Genomic DNA, 18239 nt, shown 5'->3' with positions numbered 1-18239 from the left:
TAAATAGTTATAATGAGCATGACTTGTATCTAAGACCCTCGACAGAAATATGATTGATCAATGACTGATGTCTTTGTGAAAATGCTCGATTGGTGGAGTTTGGTGCATTAGTACATAGAGTCAGTGTCTACTGAAGCAAGTTTCTACCCAACTACTTTTGCAGGCGTAATCGAGGGCGATTACAATTCTTTCAAGAGGGGAGAATGTCACAAAGCAATGATGTGGCGTGGCCAATTGAAGAGAAATGGCCGAGTGGACAAGAGAAACTGAACCCAAAAGATGGCCGATGGGGCCGATGGGGTTAGGGTTTTAAAAACCTAACCCCCTACAACTTAAAGAACTTATAGAGCACTTGTCGAGGGGCCTAAACCCAATTTATCAAAAGCTTGGACTCTAGTTGTTGGTTCCGTAAATCGCACTAATATGCTGACGTGACAGGTCGCACAGAATTCCACCTTTTGCACTATTGTGATGATGTGGCCGGCTGTACGGATTTTCGCGTTTTATGCTGCTACCTGTTGGCAGCTTTTCGCGAGAGCTTTTGGCAACAGAGGCTTTTGGAGGTTCTGCTTTTTTATCTAATTCTTTTCTTTTAGGGCTTTGCCTATGGGCATCCCTAGACTCTTTATAACAAAAGCATCCCTTGTACTCTTTATAAGTGCCCTTGGGTCTGGACGCAGAGTCTCGAAGAGAGTTGAACCCTCGGGAGTTGTACTTTGCGAGCATAATAATAAAGAAATATCAAAAAGGGCGCCAATCTTTGGGGCCAGTGCGTCTTGGCTCGGAACTCCACCATGCCATGTCGAGACTCGACTCTCCTTCTCTATCTCTCTCTCATCGAGTTCAGTGATTTGGCAGTTTCTGGTCGTGTTGCTATTGATTTATCGCTTAGAGTGCCCAAGCCTGTAACACCAAAGCCCTAACGAAAGAGGCAGGTTTTACCAACATGCACATCATAGCCGTGTGGCCCAAAACGGGCTAGATTTAAAGACCTAACCCATCCCAACTTATGGAACATGGTTGAGGAACCTAAAACCTCTAAAAGTAAAGCAAGGGACCCAAATTTGTGTAGAGTTGAGGACGTGGCACTCTTGTATGGATGCTCCGCATTTTACACTGACTGCTGACGTGACAGTGTACACATTTCCACGTTTTACAAACAGCCCACGAGGCGCTTGCTTTTGGACATCATACACGTTTAGAACTACAGCTTTTCATGTAACTGCTTTTGAGTTTGGCCAAGGGCCTTTATAAGTGTGCCCAAGGCCTCACTTCTGCTCAGTTTTGTGTGGGAGCGCTAAGAGAAGGACCCTCAAACATTGGACTTTGAGAAGCATGATAATAAAGAAATACCAAGTGCTAGAGCATATGGGTGCGCAACTCCGTTGTGCCGTGTTGTCTCCTTCTCTCTCCCTCTATTTTCAATTCTGTTCACTTGTTTCCAGTTTCTCTCACGTGTGTTGCTGTAGATCTTCAGCTTGGGGTGTTCAAGTCTATTAGAAAACCACCCAAAACTATGTCCCCCACAAACACAGACCGCAAGATAAAATTGCATCTTATCCTTCAATGACCCAAATCCTATTTGGCAATGCGATAAGTCTACCTTCTAAGCCATCCTGAATTATACAAACCCAAATCATCCTCATCACCTTAGCTTTATCACCCTCCTGACCTAAGATGTGTCTTGGCACCAAATGCACAAATGGCTTCCTCTTACAAAGTGTGCAGCACATAACAACGGTAGCTAAGATGAAAGGAGGGCATTGAGTGTACACTATCAGCTTTCACAAGGAGGACACGACTCATGAATGTCTTATGCTTTAAAGAAACAAGAGAAGAAGGACTGCAAGTTTGCTATGCTTTAAGGAAAGTAAGGCATCAAAATCCTTTGGCTCGGTCCCAAATATTATAGAAGATAATAGGAGCAATCAAAAATTAGTATCCTTCAGGTTTGGGAGCAATCAAGGGAAATAAAGTCCCAATAAGCTCAAATAACCATAGTAACAGGGGACGCCCATTTTCGGGCTTCGTCCCCACTTGCCATCCTGCCCTCTTTTTTACACTAAAAATTCCATTTGAGCCCCGTCCCCCATTCCCCGTCCCGGAATGCGTCCCTTGTGACTATGCAAATAACCTCAGCCTTCAAAGAAGATTATCAGGAGCTTTTGGAGAAGAATATATATTACTCCCTTTTGCTCTAGTGCTCTAGGTTCTTACGAAGAATTCTGGAACGTAGATTATCAGTCCTTCGACAAGGTAACAATTGAGAAAAGTTTCCATTTAAGGTCCCATATTTATATGCATCTGACATAAGATGCCAAATTTTTTCATATATCTGCCAAACTAACACAAAGATTACGTAACACAATCTATTTTAAAAGATACTTATAGGGCTTAAGAGCTGTATGCCTGCCCACAAACTAAACTTTTTTTATCAAGCACTTCATGATGCCAATTCTTCCCAAAAGTCCTCCTCTTTTCAAACTGCTGATGGAATACCATAGCTAACACTTAAAAGCAAGCATTTTCAAATGACATCGTGTAAAGGAAGATCACACAGAACAAGTAGTAAAAAACAAAAGCACTGATCAGTGGATACCTCTTTCTGAATAGTAAATTTAACCAATCATCGGTATTTTTTAAGCGAATCTTAAAAGTCTTGACAAATTTCTGACTTGACTGTGGAAATACAAAGGACAGGAAACCCAAAAAATCACCTCTGCATTGATAATTTGAACCTCTTTAACGCAAAACTTGGCATGTTTGTTATGCTCTTCACGCTTGAGTAGATGGCATAATTCATTGGCCCAAATTTCGCTTGAATGTGGTAGCCAACTGAAAGTTGACAAATCTATGTCCCCATCTGGAAGATAGGTTTTGAGAGGTACAGAGCCATAAGTTGACACCTGCACATGCGAGAAGTAGGAGAATGGCAATAAGCCCCAGTAGGTAATTGGACTGCAGGGGTATTAGCAAAAAGAACCATCTCAAGGAGCTCTACGAGAAAATCTATGTACTTAGTCAAGCTCCAAACATCGTATTATAACAATGTCAGTGAATACTGTCATCTCGCTAAGCTCATTGATGCGATTATATGCAAATGGTAACATATCTGGCAAATTACGGTCAAAACCCTCCCTTGGAGCTGAACTTGATCATAGCACACAGACAATAACATGAACAGGTAATGCATCATATTGAATGTTTTTGTGAAACAGCAATCAGCCCAGTTTCTCAAATGTAAAATAACACATCCTTGACCTGCAAGCTAGCTTCCTTTTACAATGTAAGGGGTAGATATGTACCTGACAATTAAAATGCCTTTGAATTAAGCGTTCCACATAGTCAATGATAGCCCTCCTTTTCCCTTCTGACTGCCTGGAAGGCTGGATGCCTTGAATGAGACCTGCAGTTATGAGCTCACACTTTGACCATTTCTCATCAAATTGTGGTTCAGAGTAAAGACATAAAGATGCAGATCCTCCAGGCAAGAGGCCGGTAGGAGCATTGTCTCCCATACAATCCGGTCCAGTTTCCGAAAATATTTATTAGCTAAGCTAAAATATCTTGATCAACAAGTCTCTGGCAACCTAACATGGTTCTTCTGGCAACTTCTTCTGCGTAATCTTGCTTATATGCTGAGATATCTGTTTCTTAAACGTCTGGAACGTGTTGATAGTTTGATCACTCTTGACGAATGGAGTTTCTGATGCGTTTTCAGCTCTCGACAGATGCTCAGATTTCTTGAGGATTGTCGTTTGATGAGTTGCAATCCTCCAAATCCAATTAAAACAGCTTGTGCGCGTGGTTCGGGAAAAAAAAAACCCAGAGGAAAAGACCCACAATAGAATGTAGCTCAGCAACGCAAGTGGGTAGTCAAATCGCCCATCAACTACTAAGATCTTCAAGTTGAAACAGAGACGCAGAAAACGAGCCCAAATAATTTGTGGGTGCACGAGATCGACGAAGAGAACCGGTCACGAGAAAATTAGGCGTAAGTAGAGTTGAAAGTCTTTCTTCTTCCACACTCAGATGATGTATTTACAAGGTCGGGCCTAACAGTTTGACTCGCACTCACGAGAAGTCGTGGCACATTTTCGACGCTTCCCAACTCTGAGTCTCTAATAAGAGCGAGTTACTTTGCTTTTGTGTCATTCTAGGATCACATTCCCAAAGTTAAATGTAGGGTGAACCCATTTTCGCAAGCAACATGTTGAGAACGAAAGGATTTCTCACTACCAAGCAATACAAGGCTCACTTGAAACAATGGGTTCAAATGCTTTTTGGAAGCGACTCGACGGGCACTGGTGTTTCAAAAATTTCCGCATCAGCACGAGAGAATCTATGTAAATGAAGACTACTCATTTTTTGAAACAATGGGTTCAAATGCTTTTTGGAAGCGACTCGACGGGCACTGGTGTTTCAAAAAAGTTGATTTCCGCATCAGCACGAGAGAATCTATGTAAATGAAGACTACTCATCCAACAAGCCTCCTCTAAGACATTTTCGAAGTTAGCAACTACTCATATATCAAGTTAAATCTCTTTGTCATGCAATTAAACCAACTTTGACATTACTCACTTTACCTTTCTTTATGCATGTATTCCTTTCAATATACTTATTGGAAAGCGTCCTGGTTGGATATATATGGTCTTAAAGGTTCAAATTTCACTACTAGATAATTTTGCACTTGTTGTTTATAACTATGAGATTCCCAACCCACCGACTCAAAAGCCGCGTTGGAGTCTTTGACACGTTCTTAGGCCTAATGAAAAACAGGGTCTCAAAGAAAAAATCCATGGAACACGCTCTTTCTATTAACAATGTCTTGAGTTTAAAACCCTACAAAAAAAAAAGTCCTAGCTTGGTTTTGCTTTGCGAAAATGGAGCAAAAACTAAAACTTTTTCGGCCCTATGACCTTTGCACAAGGGACAAAGAATCATCTTCCAATGCTTTTTTTCTCTCTATGTATGTGAGAGTACAATGGTTGGTGGACTCCCCTTCCAATGGGAAAGCTTATGCGACGAGAATGGATAGTTACCTGACTGATCGAATCCACCTGTCCATAATCGACAATTCGAATCAAATTCCAACACTCACACATGAACATTAATTTTCTAATTACTACCACACACTTTTAACAAGTAAAACAATGGTACGTTTCTTATTTCCATAACAGAGTTTCTTTAAAGAAGCTATTGAAAACAACATTGCAAATCAATTTTTCTGAAGCATCTTTAAACTTTAAACAAAGTACTATCAATAAAAGTAATTGTGGTCAGTGCTTAACCTGTTTCAAGACACTTATACATGGGTGAAAAACGGCACCCATTCCTTTATTCAAAAATTTTGCTCGAATAAGATATCGCCCAAAAAGTTCGGGTATTCATACATCCTAACTAGTTGTCTATACAATCGGGCAGCTTCCTCAATGTAGAAACTGGTATCTTAACTTATGTAGAAACATAGACTTAACAGTGGCCTCTAGCCAATTGTCACTCTTCACTTGAAAAGAAAAATAAAAATGTAATTTATGAAGACTAATAATTTGGGGTTGATCTGGAGTTGGAATTTGTTGCGGCGTTGATACAAGAATGCTCTCATTGACAGATACTATTGGAACCGGCCTTGTGATCATGTGTGGCTTCGAAGCGACCTCCTCCTCCAAATGGAAGCTCGAACATGTCTTTTTTGGAACCATATCTACTATCTTCTTTTAAAAAGTTACTTAATCATTAAGTAAAATGTAAAAATTTATAAAAATTATGATGGGAGGATAAGTGAATAAGTTTTCATGTTCATATAACCTTTTATTTTTTCAAAAATTCAAAAATCTACTTTTTTTATTTGATTATAGTTCTATATATAGTCTATGATATATTTATCATGGTTTCTCAATACTTTATTTTAGCTCTAGTATCTATGCTATAATTTTCTAAGCTATTTAACAATTTTTTCTCTTTTATTCACTACTCAAATCAAACAATTTTGACCTTGATAAATATTTTAACTAAGAATCTCACTATGATATTTTTATCTCATCTTTCAAATAGTGTGTTTGAACTCTAAAACTGCCTCATATCTTTTCAAGTTAATTTGGTATTCTTTTCTTTTAGTTTACTAACAAAATCAGAGAATTTTAGCTTTAATAAATATTTGAACTAAAAATTTGATCATTGAATTTTTATTTCAACTTTCTATAGTGTGTTTGAACTCTCAAAATTACCCCATATCTTTCTAAGTTATTTTGGTTTTTACCTTTTTAAATTTTAAAAATATTTAAAATAAAAATTTAATTATGATATTTATATTCTAGCTTCTTAAAAATGTGTTTGAACTTTGAAAACTATCCCATATTTTTCTAGGTTATTTTGTTTATTTTTTCCTTTCAATTTACTATCAAAATCAAGAATTTTTAGATTTAATAAATTTTTAAACTAAAATTTTTATTATTATATTTTTATTTTAGCTTTTTAATGGTTCATTTAACTCTTTAAATTATCCCATATTTTTTAATCTATTTTGGTTTTTTAAATTTACTATTAAAGTTAGAGAGTTTTGGCTTTAATAAATGTTTAAACAAAAACAATAATTGTGATATTTTCATTACTTGCCAATCCTTCTCCAATAAGCATGCTCAATAGCATTGCTCACTATAAGAAAAGCTCATTGTTTGATCTAGGTCTTTTCAATTGTGACAATGTACTCCAAAATTTGATCATAAATCCTTTATCGTGTTTTGATTCATAAAACTATAATTCCCTAGATTTAGAATGTTGTAGGGCAACATGATGGTGATCTAAGATTTCCAATCTATACATCACTAGATGCTTCTCTAATGTTGAGAAAGGTTACACTATTACTTAGTGAGAAGCATTGGGGATGACCTAAACCATGGAGAAGTTCTTCCATCTATAAAGAAATGCTTTCATTTTCTTTATATCATCTTTTAATAGTGTGTTTCAGCTCCGAAAAATTACTTCATAATATTTTTTCAAGTTGATTTAGAATATACACCCTTTAATTTTAAATTAAAATCAAACAATTTTAGCTTTAATAAATATCAAGATTATAAGTATAATTTTGATATAATTACCATAATTTGCTAACAGTGCGTGGTCAACTCTCATAAGTTTCCAAATTGGTTTAGTATATTTCTTGTTTAATTTAAGGTATTCTAATAGTTTATGAAATTATAAAAAAACCAATTAAAAATCCAAAGTTCCTATAATAATTATAGCTCTCATAACTATTTTCTACATTGATTTAACAATCTTATATTTTTATATCAAAAATGTAAATTTTTAACATAATATAATCTAATAATCATGTAATTAATATTTTAATCAAAAATTATATTTCAACATTCTAAATAGATAGAATAAATATGATTTACGAATTGAATGGCTTATTCCTTCTTAATGTAGAATATGAATGTATAGAAAATAATCTCAAATTCATTGCTTTCTATAATCTAAGCGATTTAAGGTTAACTACCTTGCTCTTGTAGTGAGTTTGAGTAAACTCTCTAAAGTTAGAGAGGATTTTGATATGATCTCCTGATTCAAGTGAATTTGTGAGAGTCGAGGGCCTTTTATAGTTTTTTATCGATCGAGTTTAAGTAGTCCCCAAGCTTCACAGGCGCCCCCTACTACTATTTTTGTCATGCACATGGCTTGTTATCACCCCCCCTCCCCCCCCAGTACGTGCCATCTTGAGAACAAAGCCATGCTACCATGGCAACATTCCTTGCTTTAACTAGAAATATCAACCCATGTTATCGGGGCCATGTGACACCTTGTTTTGGCCATATGGTATAATATCACCGAGGTCTCCAATTATTTATTCATTTACAATAATCGTGTAAACTTTTGGAGGTGATTCAAAGGTTGGGTTTACGTCCAATTTTGATCCCAAAAATTTCTACAAGTGATGTTGTGATTATGATTCTAAAAATACAAAGAATCGCTACTTTTACGATAAGGATTTATCAATTTTGAACCTGATATTTTTAAATAAGAACATACCACATTATCCTTATTATGTAGAGGTGAAGACCTTACATTCATCCCAACTTCAAAAACTTGAGATATTCTTATCTTAACTAACGTTAGAGAAGTCTTTACAAAGAGCGACTTCATCCTCCCATGTAGCATTTTAAGTGGTATAATCTTTCCATTTTGAGTACTTTCCAGTTGTCATGAATATTAACTTCTAACCTTCTCAAAGTATTTTCCATCTTAATTGGTACTTAGAATTTAGGAAAATAAAAAGAGAACAAGTGAAATAGATTTGCTGATGGACCAACCGGTCAAGGCTTGGGACCAAAAGGAAAAAAGTCCAGAAAAGAGCAAGGGTAATGGCTAACTAGTTATCTCAGTCATAAGTACAGGTCAAGGAAGAATAAATGTATCTCAAGCAACCTTGATCAAATGTACAGGACAAAGGAGATGATCGAGAGTAATTATAATAGTTTAAAAATAGAAAGTGATTGTGCTAAGGTCAAGTCATTAGAATAACTCTTTAGAGTCCAAGCATGGAAAGATTTAAGGTGAAATTCTAACTTGTCACAAATTATCTAAATTTAGCAAGTTTTGGGAACAACTTGGCAGCACCTCCGAGGCATTGTGCTAAGGTTTCTCATAAGAGGTGAAAGTTTTAAATTCCAAAGGGTGAGAGTTTTTTTTACCAAACTTTATCCTAATTTAGCAGGTCCTTAATTAAATAAAAGGATAAGTTTGTTTATATTAAATGAAAGGGAAAAGCTAAAGACTAAGGTTAGATCATCCCTTCCTCATTTAGTAAGTTGACTCTAGTCTTTGTTTACTAAGCTTGGCTAGGCCACATGTCCAAAGTAGCACACACTTACTTTCTGTGAACTTAACAAGTGTGTGGTTCTCCACTTGCTAAGAGGGGGGGGGGGGTCTTTATGCAAGGCAAGCTAGGACAAGTGCAGGATAATCATGAGTTGCATTATAGGGTGTTCCCACCTCATTGGCCAAGTGTTAAGCATTCTAATTGAAGACTAGTTGCACACTTGCACAAGCATATAAGGAGGGTCTCGTCGGGATTTTTTCTCTCTTGCTCCTCTGACACACTCTCACTCAAGTGCCCAAGTTAGCAAAGCAGGTGCTCTCTCTCTCTCTCTCTCTATCTCTCTCTCTCTCTCTCTCTCTCTCTCTCTCTCTCTCTCTCTCTCTCTCTCTCTCTCTCTCTCATGGGAGCTCTAGAGACGGTGGACTCTATGCTCAAGCTCTTGGCTACGGATGCAAATCCAAGCCAATGAAAGTCTCTTCTTCTCCATCTCTATTATTATATCACTAAGCTATATGAGATCTTGCCTATGAGCAAGAGATATATGGAATATCAATTTGCTTGCTTGAAAAATACTTCTTTTTATCCTCATCTTCCTCTTTCCCCGCAGTTCCTTTCTCCCCACTTGGGTGTTTAGGGTCTAAAAAGAAGGGTTATACCATGGAATCTTGAAGAACGCCATCTTCTTCATTCAAGAAAGGCTTTGCAAGAGCACAAACATGTATTGTAACAAAGCTCTCATTTGAGAGGATAATAATACAAGTCCTTTTGGAGGGGAGACTGCGGCTCTAAGAAAATCCGGTCTTCATTGAGTTGTAAATCTTAATTGGGTATTCTTTTGGAATTATGTGCATGATCATCGTGTTTTTTGTGTGTAATTGTGTAAAGAAATCAGCTCGCCACAACCTATAATCTCCTTGCTATCTTTCTCTTTAGGAAAACTCTCGCATTTTTTAAATTCCTCCAAATCGAAAAGTAAGCATTAGATTCTTTGACATTGGTGCTAGAGTTGAGGTTTCTCTTTTCTTGCCTAAGAAGAAAGGTCCTTGAGTAATCTATGAAAGGTTGGATTTGTTCATTGCAATAGAATAAGTGGGATTGGGATTTATTGTCTTTGTTGGTATGCTTGTTTCCCAGGGTGTGGGGGACACCATCGGGATATATGGTCTTAATAATGGAGTCTTTTGGGACTTGCCTTTGGCTTAACCATTATTGAGCTATTAGTCGTCCGATAGGAATCGGTACCAACTTCGCAATATTAAACCCACTTTACTACTCTTTGCAAGTAACAATATTCTAAACCACAGGTGTAGTTACCGAGTGCTAATTTTCAAGGGATAAGAGGAGTAGTAGCAAAAGTTTTGGAAATTCCAAGGAAAGAGCTAGCATAGACATATAAGGAAATTCAATCATGGCCCAACATAATCAAGAGAACGTAAGTAATATTGAAAACTTAAATTTGGTTCATGGTATAACACTTGATGATGGTTACAGAGTCGTCAACTACCTTGTTGAAGTTACAAGAAGCAATGGAAAACCCTATTTTGCAAACGAAAGTTCAAAGCCAAAGTCAATCACTTCAAACCCAAGTTCCCCCGAGTGTCCAAGAAGAGAGAATTCCTGCGAGACCTCCTAGTGAGACCTCCAAAAGAGGAATCTCCAAGGAAATCTGTTCGAGAAGAAGAAGTGCGTCCTGAACTTTCAAGGGAGAGGTATGAAAGCACACCCCTCCAACCTCTGAAAGAGATGCTTCCCCGAGAAGACACGGGCATGACGAACACGTAATCCTTCCAAAAAAAAGAGAAGTTCATCAAATACTCTCTCCCATGCCAATCCAAAGAAGAGAAAAGTAAATCCAAGCAAGAGGAAGCAAAGAAAGCGGTCACCATCCTCACCTTCTTCCTCCTCTTCCTCTGCATCATCATCACCATCCACCAACTTGCACCCAAGAGAGAGGAGAAGGGGTAAACATAGGAACTATGCAGCATGGAAGAGGTCACATAAGTTGAAGAAATTCAAAGCAGAAGGAAAGAACATCAGTTTCCTTACCTATGATGGAACCTTCCGAGCAACTGATAAAGTATTGGTCTTTCTCAAACAATTTGACATGGATTTTGGAGATGAAGATTTCTTGGAATCTTCAAAGCTTCGAATTTTTTTTGTGCATTTCCAAAACTCAACCCATCAATGGTGGGCAAGCCTATGCAGTCAAGTGAATCTTCAAAGACCTGGAAAGCCTCCTTCAAAATAAAAAAGCTTGAAGATGGCCCCATACGATTTGTTCAAAAGTATGTGGATAAGTTTTGAGTTATATGTCAAAGGCATTGTCTACAAAGAGATAGACTTTGTGAGCAACAACAACAATTTTGTGATGTTCTATGTGAGGAGGTGAGTGAGTGTGTCAACTCACAAAGACCTAAAACTATTTCTAAGGTAATACCTCATACTATGGTCTCTTCAAAGATTCATTTCCAACAAGGGACTTAGATGGGCTCCAAGCCAATGAAAGTCAAGAAATCAACTACACCAAAGGGGGGGACAATGCGATGCAGAATTCTCTGGCGGCTAACAACAACAACAACAACAACAACAACAACAAAGGAAAGGCAAAAGAAAAGGGCTACAAAGGTAAAAATAAAATTTCTCCTGGAGAGGTCGAACGTTATCATAAAGATAACAAGTGTTTCAAGTGTGGAGACCAAGGCCATGTTTCCTAGGCATGTCCCAAGAGAAATGAATGTAATGAACCTGCTAGAGCCACCATGGTGGAAGCTCTAAAAGAGGAAGGCCATTGCAAAGGAGCATCACTCCCTTATGCTTGGGGAAAAGTAAGACGGCATGATGCTTTCATTTTGTTTGACCCTAGCTCTACCCACAACTTCATTTCTGATGAGCTAGCTACCAAGCTAGGAATTTGTGACTTTGAGATGGGAGAAGTGGTACAAGCCAATGGATCTTTCAAAGGGCAAGAGGTATCAGTCACTCCAGTGGAAGCTACGGCTCCGTGTACAAATCTATGTCAATAGAAAAGACTTCTTCATCTCTCCACTCAAGCATGAAGATGTTACCCTAGGACAGCCCTAGGAACACCACGGTTTGATCACATGGATGCCACTATGAAGTTTCCTGAGAGAAAAGTCCTCTTTTTCTATCGAGGCAAGGATGATGCACTTGATGTAAATAGTGTGGGCAACACTATACCACTTCTATAGACTCAAAATTCAGACAAAGTAATGAGAAGCTCTCTTTCTTGTTACATGGTTTTTTCAAGGAGTCTAACAAAGATGCATGTGTTCTTAATGAAGATAAAAATGAAAAGAGGAGTTAGAGTTCTCTAGTTTCCTAAATTAGTTTCAAGATGTGTTTACAAATGACATTCCCAGGGAATTACCTCCCAAAGGGGGACAAGATGGTCATTTCATAGAGCTTGTATCTGGTAGTTCACCACCTAATAATCCTCTCTCGAGTCTCATCGTCTCAACAAGAGGAGATTATGAGGCAAGTGAAAAATCTTGTGGAAAAAGGGATGGTCAGGGGTTCATCTCCATTTTACTCATCTGTTCTACTAGTACAAAAGAAAGATGGTACGTAGAGAATGTGTGTGGCCTATCAAGTGCTTAATTTGATAACCATAAAGAATAGATTTTATGTTCCCTCTATAGAAGATCTATTTGATAAGCTACAAGGGTCTACCTACTTTAGTAGAACAGATCTTAAAAGTGGTTATCATCATATAAGGATAGTGCCTGAAGGTATTCATAAGACGGCCTTTCGAACAACCTTTGGCCTCTATGAATTCTTGGTACTCCCTTTTGGACTTACCAATGTGTTAGCTAACTTTAATTGAATGATGAAAAGGCTCTTTAGATCTCACAAAGCTTCACGGGAGTGTCTTTTGATGACACTATTATCTACTCAAAGTCTATTGAGGAACATAAGCAACATCTTCACGTAATATTTTAAGTTTTGAGAGACAATATGCTTTACATTAATAGAAAGAAAAGAGAGTTTTTCTTAAAAGAGATTCAGTATTTAGGTCATTTTATCTCTCAATCAAGGATTTGAATGGACCCTGAAAAGTTGGAAGTAATAAGAAGATGGCCTATACCAACAAACCTACATGAATTAAGAACCTTAATAGGAATGTGTGCATACTATAGATGCTTCATAGAAAAATTATCATTCATAGTAGGCACATTGTATGATTTGACTAAAAATAATGTTAAGTTGTATGGACTGCAAAAGAGAATGAAGCTTTTGAAATTTAAAGGCAAAGCTTACCTCTCAACGTATTCTAATATTGCCAGAACTTTCAAAGCCTTTTGAAGTCCAATGTGATGCTTGTGGACAATGCCTTGGAGTTGTTTTGCTTCAAAAAGGTCATGCTATGCATAGCATACAAAAGGAAGAGATTGGATAACCAAAAAAAGAATATAGGCATAAATCGAAAAGAGATGTTAGCTATTTTATGTGCCCTAGATTCACGGAAGCATTATCTCATAGGCACTCCATTTATTTTGCACATGAATCATCAAGTCTTATATATAATTTTTGATGCAAACTAAATTAAGTGATAAGCAAATGAGGTGGGCAAACACCATCGATCTCATTTTTGGATTACCCAAGTCTATACATGGAAATACGGGAGTATGGACAATAATAGATGGGTTTAACAAGCAAGTTCATTTTATACTGATCAAAAAGACTATTAAACCACACCACATGGCAACCTTCTTTATCTCACAGGTCTTTAAGTACCATGTCTTCCTAACATCTATAGTATCCGATAGAGATCCAACAATGACCATCAATTTTTGAAAGGATCTCTTTGAGAATATGGGTACTAAGTTGAAGTGAGATAGCAAATTCAACTATCATTGATCTACTTAAAGCCTATGTGATGGAAGTAGATCAAATAAATCAATGGAAAAAGTACTTACCCTTAGTAGAGTATACATACGATAAAACTATCTATACTTCTACAGGAAAGGCACCCTTCAAGGTAATTGAAGGAAGACCCAATCTCACATTGATAGCCAAGACCCTTGGGAACATATTTGCTATTAATGAGTATAGTAGAGATCTTGAAGAATCTTTTCAAAAGATCAAAGAAACTATATTCATCATGCAACATAAGAAAAATATTGTTACTAATAATCATAGATGAGCATTGACCTTCAAAGAAAATGATTGGGTAATGCTCAAGTTTCCGAAAGCATGCCTAAGCCACACTATGGGCAAGGGAACACAAGGACACCCAACGGGTCACCATAAATATTATGGTAAGTTAGTAAAAAGATATTATGGCCCATTTTCAGATTCTTAAGCCTATCAATGAAAAGGTCACCAAGTACTTGGCTCATTTATAATGCCTTCCATGTGAGCCTATTGAAACCTTCTAAGGGTGAGCCACCCAAAGAACCAGAAATTGAAGAACCACCTAAGTTTGAGGGTTAAGATGAGATTTTGCAGTCGGAGAGCATCCGACAACATGAAGACAAGGTTTTAAGAAGTAGTAAGCCTATCTGACGATATCTTGTCAAATTTAAGAACTATTACTTTGAAGATGCACGGTAGATGTAAAACATCTAGCTAAAGGATCATGTAAAGCTTGTAAACACTTACAATGACTCCTGTATAAGAATCGGGTATGAACAAGTATATTTTATAAAGAATTTTGTCTTGTTTTGACTCTAAGATTTCTTTTAAATGTTTATAAGTTTTAAGTGTATGCATACCATGAATCAAGCTTGCGGCGGCAGCTTAGTCTCTCAAGCACCTAGTATACCTTGCCAATCTACTAGGAAGGATGATTAGGGTTAAGTAAAGACATGATTGCAACAACTAAGCCTTCCAAGCTAGTCACCATTGTGGAATAATGTCAACGAATAAAAAGGGATCCTCTACCCAAAGCAACATGACTAGCTATCAGGCCAATAAAAAGTACAAAGGGCTAGGATGGGCATGTGGTCAAGGGGTGCTATATTTAGACATCTAAAAGCCTCTATATGGCATGGTTTGGTGGAGAGTTGCATGGTCCAGTTGTTGTTCGATCTTAGATTGGTATCGAAGTTCAGGGGAGAGGAGAGCTATGGAGGAGGGGGAAAGGTGGCCTTGCATGGCTATGCATGATCTCTCTCTCTCTCTCTCTCTCTCTCTCTCTCTCTCTCTCTCTCTCTCTATATATATATATATATATATATATATATATATATATATATATATATATATATATATATATATATATATATATATATATATATATATATGTGTGTGTGTGTGTGTGTGTGTGTGTGTGTGTGTGTGTGTGTGTGTGTGTGTGTGTGTGGCAAGCTAGGGCTCGTGGGTAAATATCTTGCAATGATTCTCTCTTTCTCGTACTCACGATGTCGTGCCTACGAGAAAGCACCCTTAGGTCGGCTTGATGGGAAGTAGAGAAGCGTTGACCGGATCGATCGCATGCAAGGGAAGGTAGAGCCGAGGTCGACCATCATAAAATCACCCACAAGTTGGATTGGGAGATGTGCGCCGACATGAGGATGAAGAAACGTCTCTACGCGGCAGTGAGACAGGCGACCTCTTGTGAGCCATCTCTAGGCAAAATCCAGCCCAGAGTTGCAGCCCCTTCAGTGCTATTGATATAAAAAATTTCATGGTTTTTTTTTGGAAAAAAAAGGGGCCCCAATTTTGGGCATTCTCTCCTCTTAAGGGCCGAGACCCACAATAGAGTCCACAAGGAGGGACATGGGCCTAATTTCGATGGCCTAAGGCAAAGCCCTCATCAAGATCAATAAGAGGCAGGAATTCATCGAGATTGGCTACAACTAGGGGATTCCAAGCATGGAAAGGACATCGTTGTGGACAATCATTATTATCAGACGAGTTTGAAGGCATGCAAGGTTCGAAGGCATGATAATTCAAAGGCATGTGAGGTAGACAGATCTCACTGCATGGAAGCTTGAGGATGGTTGTTTGCATACCATCAAGATCATGGAAGGAAAATATTATCGCCTCCATATGCCAAGGGGCTTCTTGAAACAAATTAGCAGCACTCAAGTCTCCAAACAAGAGCCATGCACCCGGAGGGTGTCAAGCCAAAGAAGTGTTATTCCGATGGCAAGGTAAGTCGGCATAAGGGCTTCATAAGGTACCTAGTTAATTTTCTTCATTTCTCGTTGATAATCTGGCATGCAACGGAAATGTGTGTGTGCACTCTACACACTCGAAGTGCAAGTACAACTTGAGGCATTTATCATGAGCATCACATATTGATAAATACATTATTAGCAAAGGCCAAAGGTTGGTTTGAAGACCACAGTCAAGTATGGCTTGCCTATGAATTTTTTATTATTAGAAGCATGATGGTTCTACAAGTACCTCGACAAAGTAATCTCCTCAACGGTTAAATTTTGCTACAACAGTAAGGCCAACTGGCAATGTTTTAGAATATCACGGAGATCGGCACAACTTGTTGCTCGACTTGATGGTGGTGCCAAGGTGCTCAATATGGATGACTCTTTATCACCACTCATCAAAGTGGAAAAAGAACACTTGCTTTGAGGCACCATTGGATAATCTAAGGCATGCTTTGTGAGTGCAATATTTTATGATTCTCAATACGGCATACTATTTGACACGATCGATTAGCTGTAACTGCTTGACAAGGTTAAATAAAATTTCCCATAATAGTTGTATCACGGTAGGAACATCTTTTGGGTATGAGCACAACAACATGTATGTGAAGCAAGGATTTTCGGTTGGGGCATATTGCATAGCGGCTTCCAAAATTTGGAATATGCTATCAGCATACAAACTTGGGGGACTTTGCAATGTGTCTACAAATTTACTAGGTGTCAGTCTGACACAAACCAAGAGGGCATACATGGTATATATGACAACTCTCCCTCTAGCAGAGGATATGGCTATGAGCTAGATTCCATCACAGACAACAAAATCAGGCTGAAATTCACTCTCAAAAAGAATTTTTCCTCAAAAAATTTTGGAGACAACTGTCCATGGCCAGGTGACAAGGTCAAAAAATATAATGTTTTTCTATGTTTAAACCTTTAATGTGGAAAGGATTGCCTATCACTTAGATCAACATGCTTTGACATAATTTACGAGAAGCAAGGCTTCTAACCCCTAACACTGATTGAGTTGGGATCAAGGGCATTGGCACACTGGTTCGGGGATTTTGCAAAATAGGGATATAAGCTCACATTTTATGTTTGGCAACGTTGAATTGTGATGTATCCATGCCATTCGAGATTGTGCACAACACTTATGTATCGGCTCACTCTGTTGAGACCATCACTCTAGCCAAGGGCTTTTCATTTTCTTTCTGCTTTGCATACATAACGTGCAGGTACGGTGGAATCAATTCCATGTCATCATTGTTTATGCCTTTTCTACAACACTAGCTACTATATCAAGGACATAACAAGCTACCAAATCCTTGTAATGATTTAATCTAACGAACTTCATTAATGGGCAAAGTGCCATAAGTACGTCCATCTAATACAGCCACGACCACATACAAGGTAGGTGGGGATAAGTTATAATCCAGGCATAGATTGCACAATAGCAGATGCAAAAGGGGCTACAAACTGCACTATGTTGGGGTATAAAGCCCAATGTGGTCGCCCAGGTAAGTGGGCGGGCCGTCGGGTATGTACACACATTCTTTTGTTAAAACCTAATAAGAACTCACTATGCTCTACACATTACAGTAGAGCGAGTTCACCATATCGTCGTGCTCTTCTTCTCACACTCTCTCTCACGTCGCACTTCCGCTCGTACTCCTTCAACTAGTATCAGAGCTCAGATCGAGGCTCGGCGCAGCATTTGCAGGTAGCCAGATTCACATGCTCAGATTGGAGTGAGATTCGACAGGCGAAGACACGGCCCCAAATCTTGTGGGAGAACCCAAAGGGCTTGATGTTCTCAATTTCATTCTGAGGTCATCTCGGCCACCGTTCGGCTTCGACAAAGCTCTACGCAGGCCAGTTTCGACTACGTGGTCTTCGCGGGTGCAGATCCGACTCTGCAAATTTGGGGTTTCGGCTTACGACTGCAAGTGCTGAGGATATCTGCACTTCTAGAGTGCTGGTTTGTGGCTGTCTGCACAACGAAGGATGGCTCACAGTTCTTGGAGGCGTGTCACATATGACACGGGCGCACCTACACACAGACTGTAGGCGACATCCACGAGTTCATCAGGTAGCTTGTGTTTGCTGCTTGATATCTAGATCTCATCCTGACATTGCAGGTACTTCCACATGGGATGTATTGTCAAAGATTATGTATGTCTGTTGAGGGTTTGCTGGCTGTGAGTCACGCAGCAAACAACCGCCGCAATGGTTACTGCATACAATGGGAAATTTGTGGATATATGACTTTGTGGGAAGTCTATGTACTGTCAGAT

At 38.4% G+C, this 18239-nt stretch overlaps 1 protein-coding gene across 2 annotated transcripts in view; it reads right to left on the bottom strand.

Moving 5' to 3' along the window:
- LOC147440255 (uncharacterized) overlaps positions 1–4107 on the bottom strand; it is a 128750-nt gene extending 124643 nt beyond the window's left edge. The window contains exons 1-2 of one of the 2 annotated variants that reach the window (XM_086530042.1): positions 3306–4107; positions 2718–2906 (exon numbers count right to left, since the gene is read on the bottom strand). In XM_086530042.1, the coding sequence (XP_086386168.1) occupies positions 2718–2906; positions 3306–3518 (402 nt within the window). In that variant the 5' untranslated portion in view covers positions 3519–4107. Of the gene's footprint in view, positions 1–2717; positions 2907–3305 lie in introns of those variants that run through there. The other variant, XM_086530043.1, reaches the window with a different exon arrangement.
- Between the last annotated feature and the right edge of the window lie 14132 nt (positions 4108–18239).

The sequence above is a fragment of the Adiantum capillus-veneris genome, chromosome 15 (assembly GCF_014529385.1).
Source record: "Adiantum capillus-veneris isolate H3 chromosome 15, ASM1452938v2, whole genome shotgun sequence".
NCBI lineage: Eukaryota > Viridiplantae > Streptophyta > Polypodiopsida > Polypodiales > Pteridaceae > Adiantum > Adiantum capillus-veneris.
This window is presented reverse-complemented; position numbering and strand designations above follow the sequence as displayed.